At 39.7% G+C, this 10,545-nt stretch overlaps 1 protein-coding gene across 13 annotated transcripts in view; it reads left to right on the top strand.

Annotated features, from left to right (window-relative positions):
- Window positions 1–614: 614 nt before the first annotated feature.
- MAPK10 (mitogen-activated protein kinase 10) overlaps window positions 615–10,545 on the top strand; it is a 251,303-nt gene continuing 241,372 nt past the window's right edge. For 7 of the 13 annotated variants that reach the window (XM_084627020.1, XM_084627029.1, XM_084627025.1 and 4 more), the window contains exon 1: window positions 628–959. In XM_084627020.1, coding sequence (XP_084483146.1) covers window positions 957–959 — 3 coding nt within the window. In that variant the 5' untranslated portion in view covers window positions 628–956. Of the gene's footprint in view, window positions 960–1,011; window positions 1,148–5,134; window positions 5,248–10,545 lie in introns of those variants that run through there. The other 6 variants (XM_084627031.1, XM_084627030.1, XM_084627024.1 and 3 more) reach the window with 5 other exon arrangements.

Here is a 10,545-nt window from a genome sequence, read left to right as displayed (position 1 = left end):
ATCTACCAACCAACTGGCTATCTTGAGCTGCAAGGTACACAACGGTGGCATCCTGAGTATCCAGCTAAAAGGCACAGCATACTGGTAACAAAGAACAAAGCCATGGTCCTGCCCTAAAGGCTCTATCCTCATAGATGCACTACTTGCCTATGCTTCTTTATATAAGGGATGGTATAGGGAAGGGAGTAACTCCCTGCTGTTTGTTGTAGTTTAGCTATTTGAGCACAAAGCTGGAGTGGATCACAAAAGGTGTGTTTTTGGGTTCCCTGCATAGATCCCTGTGTGCGCAGCAGCCAGTGCAAACAAGAGGTCAGAGCTGCGTGAAGTGAATCCTTTCTGTTGTTACCTACTCTTTATACAGGCTAGCTCCCTGATGTTGCAGATGCCAGCGCTGCTGGTGCTGGCAACGGCTACAGAAGGCTATTCAGCCTCCCTTTGCAGTCTGCTCTAGCCCCTGATTCACAGGGAGATACAGTAGCTGTAGCAGCACATTAGACTGACTTTTTTCTCTCCCCCCACCCTCGAGACCTCTGAGCTTTGACGTCACGTGTGCTCCTTTCAGTTGCCATAGCAGCCCCATTCCCCAAGCCCTCTGCCTGTCTCCTCTGGTAGGTTCCACAATGGTACAGCCAGCATCACGCTGCACAATGGTTTCCAGGCAGTGAAAGAGGGTGATTCAGCAAGCCACTCTTTCTTCCCCTTTTATTTCATTATTATCATATGTTTTCCCTCCCTTTTCCCCCCTCTGCTTTATTTTTTTCCCCAGGGATTTTATTTAGTACACTTTTTTAAAAAATTGGTTTGCCTTGAAGTCACCTGCCCATCATTTTAATTATTATTATTTTTTTAATACTCCATCTCTTCCTCCTCAGTTTGGAATGTGGTTAAAAATACCACGTAAGGTTGCAGTTTGAGGGAAGGGTTGCTGTACCGGGAGCATAGTTCGCAGGCACGGAATGGTAGGTGGTTGATACTAATATTCTACGACTAACCTGCCTTTGCAGGGTGGGGTGATGAATATTGATTGTTGATTTAAAAAAAAAGAGAGAGAGAGAGCCAGGTTAACGAAGTAAACTGCTAACCGATGCAAGAAGGCAGCAGTGTTACAGAGTTTGTGGCCGGAGGACCATCATTTTCCTGTTTTTGGGTGTGTATGAACATTTCTCTTCGGGCTGTTTAGGTGACCGGTGGTTTTAGGAGCCGTGCAGAGGCACAGCATGGATGGGGTGATAGTGATTTAACAGCTGGTGCATGTAAACAGTAGGGCTGTACTCAGCCTCCTTACCTCTGAAACTGCTGGGGCTTTCTTTGGGAGATAACTCTTGGCTTTTAATTCAGCAACGTAAACATTTTGTTTGGGTGTGTATGGGTCTAGAGCTATATAAAATAATAACTGTATAGTCATTTTTAAAAAGGAATTGCTGTTACTAAACACCTTTTGTGATCTGGAAGCTTAAAGAACTGGCCTTTTGCATAGGGGTTAAATTTAAGAAAAAAGATGGTCTGGGGGGAAGAATGAGTGTGTCAGAAAAATTGTGGTGTTGGGATGTGTGTGGTAGTTGATGGAAATTGTAGGCAGATGGAGGGATGTCTTGAAGGAAGTGGTCTCTTAAGGTAGGCTTTACTCCGTTGCATGACTTCCAGATGTAATTAAACAAAAACTGCTGTATTTTATAGAGACACCAGAAGCCCTTAGGAAAATTATGTGCAAAATAATTGCCCAGTGGTATGGTACAGAAGAGAATCCAACAATTTTTTCGACTGCAGTGAAATCAATGTAGCTTTACAGAAAAATCCTCACGCAGCTCTGGCAGCACAGTTATTGCAACAGAATTAACTATTTTGCTTTTTTCTTTTGCAAAGGGGGGCTTATTACAAAATAATATGCATTTCCCTTGGAGAGTGAAATGCCACAGCCATGCCTAATAAGCAAACCTGTTCCCCCGGAGAATCTGAATGGGCTTGTACCTTAAGTGATTGTTAGCTTGTTTACATGGGCTCCTTTTTACTGCATAGCCTCACCATATCCTCAGTGCATCCTTCCCCTTCTGTGATTTGTTCAGTGTGACTTTTGCAAGAGACCTGGTGAAAGATGAACCCCAAGCCAAAATATAAATACAGATTTTACCAAGGGAAATGAAGACACAGAGGGAGCGTTTTCATGGGGAAATATTAAATAACATAGTATGCATTGTCAAATCAAGGATCCTCTCTGAAATGAGCTGGCTGCTGGACATAGATATTTTGTCATGCATGGCTAATTTTTTTTTAAAAAACAGGGGGTGGAGGAGTGAGAGCATGCATGTACATTATACTGGAATTGTTTGGGTTATGTTCCGCCACATGCAAACACATTTGATTCAGATTACCAGGACATAAGGAGATGTATAAACACCGTGATGCTCTGACCCTAACTCAAAACATGTCAGTATTGGTGACTGCATAGTATATGCTCGAGTAAAGTGCCCTTTTTTCCCTGGTTTTCCTTCTGCCTGCTGGGTACTTTTTCTAGACCCCCAAAGTGGCATAAAAATACCTGTTTTTGTTCGATGGGGCAATTGATTTTTCTCCATTGGGAACACAAATGTGAATCACAGACATAGTTGGACCTCAGAAAGCCATTAAACTGTATATTTTCTCTCCCACTCTCTCATATTCACATACATGCAATGTTATACACATGCTCTGAAACAGCAGCAGGATAATTTGTTAGGGTCCTGTTGTTTTAGTATGGTGTTACTGAGGAGCTTCATGATTCCAGAAACATTTCTAAAGTGGATAAGGGCAAAAAGCACTTAACATGAAATATTAGCTGCCTTCAGCTGACTCTGCTTGCATGCTTGATATTAGAGAACATTTCTCTTGTTGTTGAGAGAAGTGTGTTATGTGCTGGAAGGGTCGGTTTATGAGCAGATCCCAGCAGGGGTGAATGTGTTGTTTGCTGTCAGTCTCTGGCATGTCTGCAGCCATTATTTAATGATTTCATAGTACTGGTCAATAATTCCAAGGCATGATATTGTTCAAGTGTTGATTTTTTGAAAGATAGATTTGATATTACAACGAGAGATCTACCGAATTTCCCTTTGTGTTATCCTTTTGGAATATGATAGAGCTCAGTCCTGCTTTGCACTGTGTTGCAAAACTCTCCTTAACCTCAGTGGGAGCAAAAGCAGGCCTCAATAAAACAGACTCCTTTATTACGCATACACATATGCTATTTAAAAAAAATCCAATTATTGGAAAATACAGAATTAAGAAAAAAGTCCTTGCTTTAAAACGTAAATGTAAACTACAATGCAGTGCAAAAGAACACCATTCTTTAGATGGTTCCTGAATAGCAAAAACTATAAACATCATTCTGGTGAGAACTAAATTCAAAGCAAAGCTTTGATGTGCTGTTCAGAGTGGAGAGCGCTCCAAATCACTTAAACCTTGGATTATCCAGGTCACATTTTTAGTTCATAGTAGCCCTAGTAGAAATGATGACATTAAAAAAATCTAATCATTGCTTTGCTGTCCTTCGTGCTGCTTTATTTCTTCATTGAGGTAACAGACAGGAAGGAAAAAAAGATTTCGCTGAACCAGAATAACAAACAAATGCAAATTGGTTTCCTGCTTCTATCCATTCTCTGCTTCCCTTGCTACAGGTTCTCTGAAGCTCCATGCTACCCTGCAAGAAAAATACTTCCTCCCACATATGGTGGGTAGATTTGGCACTAATCCAAAACTATGATGTATCTGCTGCAAGCTGCTGTCCCCCCCGCCCCTCTTACTATAGTACCCCCACCTTGGGGACAGAGACTTAGGGGAAAAAGAATCTTTTAGAGTAACATAGTCTACTGTAATGTAGAAACCTTGTTTATTAGTAACTGAAAGCAAAATACAACTTCACCTTCATTACTGTGGAATATTAGATGTTAGGGTCGTATTCTTGTGCTCTGCACTGAGACACTGATTATTGAAGTACAAATGAAAGGCAATACTGTGAAGGAGAGAGGAAATGTGTAATTTTAATGGTACCGAATCTTCTAGTTTCAAAAGTTTATCGGATGGCAATAAAATTTTACTTGGGTCGGTTACTTGAGATACAAAAGTCTTAGCTCAAGAGCGTCACCATTATTATTGTTAGCAAGCTTTAAGAACAATCCCTTTAGGGTTTTTTTTAAGTAATAGGAGCAGAAAAAATTAATCAGATATGTTCAGTAGGTTCTGATGCTTTTCTCTTTCCTTTGCACAATGGTATATTAAAAAAGAGGGTGGGGTTGGCCAGCTTCTCAGCTCCTACTATGGAGTGCTCGGCATAGCTCCCGCAAAGGCTACTGGCTTCTGAGTGCCCTGACAGTCCCCCTGACCATGCCAGGAGGTGGGATAGGTTAGGAACGGCTGCACTGGCATGATTCTGACATGGCTGGACATGTTGCCTTTGGGGCTGCTTTGCCCCACTTTCAGGGTTCAAAATGGATACACTAGAACACAGACTTTGGCTTTTGGCATATAACCAAATGGTAAAAACAAAAGCCCCAAGGGTGAAATCCTGGCCCCCTTGAAGTCAATGGAAAATTCATCACTGGTTTCAAAAGAGGCCAGGATCTCACCCTAAGGAGCCAAATACTGAATTAAGCATTAACTACAGTAGGATTGCATAGGATGTGAGTCAGTGTAAAGTTTGGCCCTATACCTTAAGATGATGTAAAAAGCTTGCCCCCTGTGATTAAGGAGTAACCTCTTCTCATAAGGATTCTTAATGTGCTATTCTTATTATGCTGTCACAGTACAATCTTCTTTTGAGCTGCTTGCAGTGTGTATTTTGAATGAATGGTTAGAAAACTTTGCCTAAGCCTTAATGGGTTCATTGATATTGGACTGGAGCAGCCTTCCATATCATGTGACAAATACACGCGCAACCTATTTTGTTTGCTTAGAAATCCCCTCACTATGGTGATTATCTTATAAAAGAATCTTATATCATACACACAAAACGGTGGGTTAATGTTGGAATTTTAATTTAATGAGGATTTTCCTTCCTATTATGTTTTAGTCTTCATTTTTTGTGCATGGGGGTCAATTTAAAAACTCATGTTTAAAAGGTAAAATACAATATTTCTTTCTCTTCGTTTTTTTTTTCTGTGTTTAGGGCTAGCATTAGAAATTGGTACCAGCAGCAGGCCAGATTCAGCTATGGGAATTCAGGCATGAAGTTGACCCCTCTCAATCATTTCCTATAGATGAGACATAGCACAAGCTGTGGTGAGTTGCAATGGATTCTTTAAAAATACAACACACTCTTTTGAAAACTACTTAATACCAACATGTAGGCTGTTAAAGCTGTCATTTTAAATGCTGTCTTTTTGGTCATTTTTAGTCAATAGGAGTACACAGCTGCCTTATAAGTCTGTCTTTTAAAACCTTTATTACCGCCGCACTGGAATGTAATGGCAATATAGTTTTGGAGGTGGTGTGAAGGCAGTACAATAGTAACATAAAAACCATGTATTGTTATGGACATGCGTATGCCATTGTTTATCATTTTTACCTTATGTATCTTTTTTTACTCTGCGGTGACTAAATATATCTCGTATGAGGAGTGCTTAGTGGGATTTTTTGGACATAAATCCTATTTTCCTTGGTTTGCTGCAGCAGGATTTAGATATTTTTGTTTGGTACCACTAGGAAAAGAAAGTGAAAGTGACAGTAAAACTGACCATCTGAGCTGAATGAAGTGCAGAAAATAAATAAGCAGCATGAATGGTGAAAGGCAAATAAGATTTTAAAAGTTCTTGTAGTTTTACTAATCCTCCTAAGTGTCATTAGTAATACAGGAAAGGAAGTTTTCTGAATATATCATTTTGATCTTGATGGTGTGTCTCTCTTTAAATTGATCCATTGGGCTTTATTTTAATTATATGGCAGGAGGGGAAAACCTACTTAATTGTGAGATGCCCAAAATGATCACAAACCAGATTTTTATTTCCTGTGAATGTTTTAATTTTATGAGTAACCACATTTCTTTTGAAAATGAGCCAGTGTTTATAAAAACATCAGAACTATATTTTTTTACCATAAATATGTTTGCTACTTGGCAAAGCTAACCCCCAGCCGACCATACCAGAAAGGTTTGTGAACTGCATCCTAGCAGCTTTGACAACAGCTACAAGTACAGCCTGCAACATCTCCAAGATGACTTGTCTGATCTGTGTGTTGTTACATCTCCTGTGGTTTTCTTGAGGACCATACCAGCTCTGCAAGATGCAAAATCTTCACATCCTCTGTGATTTGGTGGAAGCCAATGGTCTGTGTGTGTGTGATCCAGGTCCCACTCTGTGCCTGGGGAATCACGTAAGCTCCACTCAAGAAGAGAGGACCTGAGTCTTCTCAGCTTGAGCTAAAAAGCCAGATTCTGTAGCTAGGAGCTGTAACAGACTCTTATCTTCTATAGATGAAGCATAAAGGGGTACACAAACACATGCCAGCCAGTGCGTTATGCTAACTTGTTTAATATAGTAATAATAAAATTCGCAGTGTGATAGGATGACCTCAGTATTGTTGGTGAGAGCTGCTGCAAAGGAATATGGGCTGGGCCTGAAATAGCAAACAGTTGAGGCAATTTGTTTCTGCTTGGGGAGTGGAAAGGGTGAGAGAAGAAAAACTGCCCAGTGGTCTTTAGCATAGTATTGTAATCTGCTTACCCAAAGGGGTTTTTCAAATAGGGAAACTGTGTGCTGGGTGGGTATTACAAATCAGGTCAGAAGTGTGGCAGTTGGGATACTGATGTTGCCGATGCATGGATATTTAATGAGAGCAAGGTTCTTGAATAGAATGTGGGGCTGTACTTCTGGTCAGGAAGGGTGGGGTTAGGGGAAGAATGAGTGGTGTTGGTTTCCAAGTTTGTGGGTTGCAGGCAAGTTTTGGGGGGAGGGATAGCTCAGTGGTTTGAGCATTGGCCTGCTAAACCCAGGGTTGTGAGCTCAATCCTTGAGGGGGCCATTTAGGGATTTGGGGCAAAAATTGGGGATTGGTCCTGCTTTGAGCAGGGGGTTGGACTAGATGACCTCCTGAGGTCCCTTCCCATCCTGATATTCTATGATTTGTGATCTTCATCATGAGCAGGCCATTCTGTGTCCATGTTAATAAGCACATCAGTCTTCATCTTCGTTTAGTAGGGAGCCAGTTTACATTGCATACTAGTCTGAATTCCTCCAATCCAAAAAAGAGCTCTTAAACTATGAACGGGTAGTTAGAACTATGCAAAGTTCAGCTGGTTGAGTTTGTAGGCTTTCTCTTGGACTAAACTTTCTTTGGCTTACATCCATATGGGTCACAAACTATGGGTTTTGCTTTCAGCTTTAAATAAACACAAAAAGAAAGGAGAAATTCAGATGAAGCTGCTGTATAGGTTAAAATCACAGAGTCGTGTGGTTTTCATCCAAGTTTGCTAAGAAAAAAGCCCAGATTCACTCAGAAGATGTGTGAATTTTACCACACTCTTGATGGATCTGGCTGAACATCAAGTTTGAATTGAAAACCAGAAAAAGTCTGCATGGTTTCGATTTTGTAATGAAGGCATATCACATCTCTAAAGGTTGTAGCATCCAGATAAGATACAGTTTGCAACAAATCAGTGCATGCACGCTCTAATCGGAAGACATTTTTTACTGGCTTGTTCATGGAGAATTGCCAAAAACTCTCATCAGAAGTTTGGGAGTTTTCTTATTTTATTTTGAGATGGAGCAGTGATATGTTTAAATTAGGGCTGTCAAGTGATTAAAAAAATTAATCGCAATCAATTGCATGATTAAAAAATAATTGTGATTAATCCGCGCTGTTAAACAATAATAAAATACATTTATTTAAATATTATTGGATGTTGTCTACATTTTCAAATATATTGATTTCAATTACAACACAGAATACAAAGTGTACAGTGCTCATTTTATATTTATTTTTGATTAAAAATATTTGCACTGTAAAAAACAAAAGAAATAGTATTTTTCAATTCACCTTAAAAAAGATCCTCAAAGGGTTTCTTATCCTTCACGAATCTTAAGCTCAGTGTCTTACAATATTTCGTAACAGTATAAAACCCTTAATTCTATCAGTGGCTCTTTCTTTTTCATTGGTATCCTTATAAACGTTCAACACAGTAAGCCATATACTGATCTTGGTTTCCCTGGGTATATCTACACTGTAAAAAAGACCCGTAGCAGCGAATCTCAGAACCCAGGTCAAATGACTCAGATGCACAAGCCTCGTGAGCGTATGGGACTAAAAATAGTCATGATGACGTTGGGGCTCAGACTGAAGCCTGGGCTCTGAAATTTGGCGGGGAGGTGGGGGGTGGGTTTCATAACCTGGGCTCCAGCCTGAGCCTGAATATCTACGTTGCTGTTTTTAGCTGTGTAGTGTGAGCTGCCAAAGTCAGCTGACCTGGGCACTGAGAATTGTTGACATGGGTCGGTCTTGCAGTGGAGATGTAGCCACCAATATAAATATGGAGTAGCTCAAAACTTTGTACGTGTTACCAGAGCTCAGATATCAGCATTCTGGAGTCATAGCTGAGAGCGGTAAAAACATTCTGGATACTTACATGTAGAAGAGCATGATTTTAAAGTTTAGACCCTGATTGTGCAACTTTTACCCACGTTAATACCTACTAATGTGCGTTTTCTCATTGAGTTCATGCAAGTTCCGTGTAATCACACTCAAGAGTACTACTCTAAGGTGAGCAAAGTTTGCAGAATTGAGGTGTAGTGAGATGCCTAGTAGCGGCAAAATCTGTCTGCATTTGCTTGTTCTTTTTCAACGGTAGCAAAAAGCTGGTATACGATATGAAGTCATACGAGGTTTCCCAGTTTGAGAAGAAAGATCTGTCATTTATCAGATGACATTTCACTGCTTCCTTAGTGGCATTGAGTCACTACGTTGTAAATCCTACCAATAATTTTTTTTAACATGAATGATAACGTATAGCATTCCACAGAGAAAAGCATGTTCCGTTCACAGGGATACAATCAACTCCATGCATAGTCACCTAGAATACGGACATCATTGGTATGTGTAAGGGTCTGGCAAAAACCCCCAGCTCAAAATGGGGAACCACTGATCTTCTCCTGCCCACCAGAAAAGGATGCCTTTTGTTTTTCCTCACTTTTGATCACAGAACTCCCGAAAGCAGCATAGATAGATCAAAAGTTGGTAGAATTATCACAAAACACTAGGACATATTGTATTGCCTGTTGTAGAGGGAAAATCTGGAGCAGAAGATAAATGTGTAGCTAGTTTAGATAACTTGAGTTTTCAGTGCTGCACGTGAATAATATGTATAAATAAACACACACACAATATGTAATGTATAATCTCCACATCAACTGTGTAGTTTGGCGATACGTGATTTTTACACATCTGTTGTCCAACTGAAAAATGCAGCACTTGAGAATATTAGGTGGATTTTAAATATTTCCAGGAGGATGTGGGGACCATAAAATGATGGCTGTGTTAGAGTCCAATATAGTGTCTCATTTGTGATAAATGCAATCTTACCCCAATATTGCTACCATTATTAGAGAAACTTGGTCTAGTTGTTTGAGCTTAGAACTGTTGGTTGTTACAGGCTCTCTGGCTTTGAGTAGATCACATAACCTCTCTGTGTCTCAGCTTTATGATTTTTAAACTGAGGAGAGGGATAACATTTCCAAAAATTCCAAAATTTCCAAAAGTGAGTAGTGATTTTTGGTTGACAATATGAGGCAGGCTAAAAGGGACCTAATATTCAGAAGAGGAGTGCTCAGCTCTTTCTGAAAGTCGGGCCCCTTTAAAGTACCTCAAGTTGGCTCTGCAACATTGATTTCTTCTGTCTCAATCAGAACTTTGGCCTTTTTCCTTGTGAGTTAAATGGCAATGTTTTCTAGACAGTGATCAAACTATTCTTGCCTAATCTGATCAAAATAAATCAAAAGGGTAGTGACAGAGAGAGAGAGAGGGAGAGGTAGTGTGTGTGGTTTGTGAAAATGATTTGGCGCCTGAGATTTTAATCCAAATAAATGTTGTATTTGAACTCTTTGATTCAAGTAATTAGTGACTTAGGTTGCATATATAAATATTGGTTAATGTTTCTAAACGGACTGTAGGAAGGATTGTGATTATACTGGTGGTGATTGTCTACTGACATTTTAAAATGATTTTTTTTTTTTTTTTAGAAAAGTTGAGTATAGAATAAAATCATTGTCCAGTCTTTTTTTCTGAACAGGATTTGGATATATTTACGTTTACCTCACAACTTACATTGTTCTAGAAGCAAGCAATGCAACATTTTCCATTAAATGAACTTTCTGGATGGATTTATTGCCCATGATGAAAATGTTGACATTCTCCAACGTCAAAAGCAGAAAAAAATGGTAAAAATGTCCTTTCAGAAATCCACAACAGACTAAAAAACAGTGACTAGGCCGTGACGTTTTTTCTTATTTGCTCGTTGAACATGAGTGCACAGAGATTCACATGCCTGTAATGCTGATTATAATGGGGATTGCAGAGTATGCCATTACAACA

This window comes from Lepidochelys olivacea (assembly GCF_965140295.1).
Source record: "Lepidochelys olivacea isolate rLepOli2 genome assembly, chromosome: 4".
NCBI classification, from domain to species: domain Eukaryota; kingdom Metazoa; phylum Chordata; order Testudines; family Cheloniidae; genus Lepidochelys; species Lepidochelys olivacea.
The sequence above is the reverse complement of the archived record's forward strand: the minus strand, read 5'-3'. Positions and strand labels throughout refer to the sequence as shown.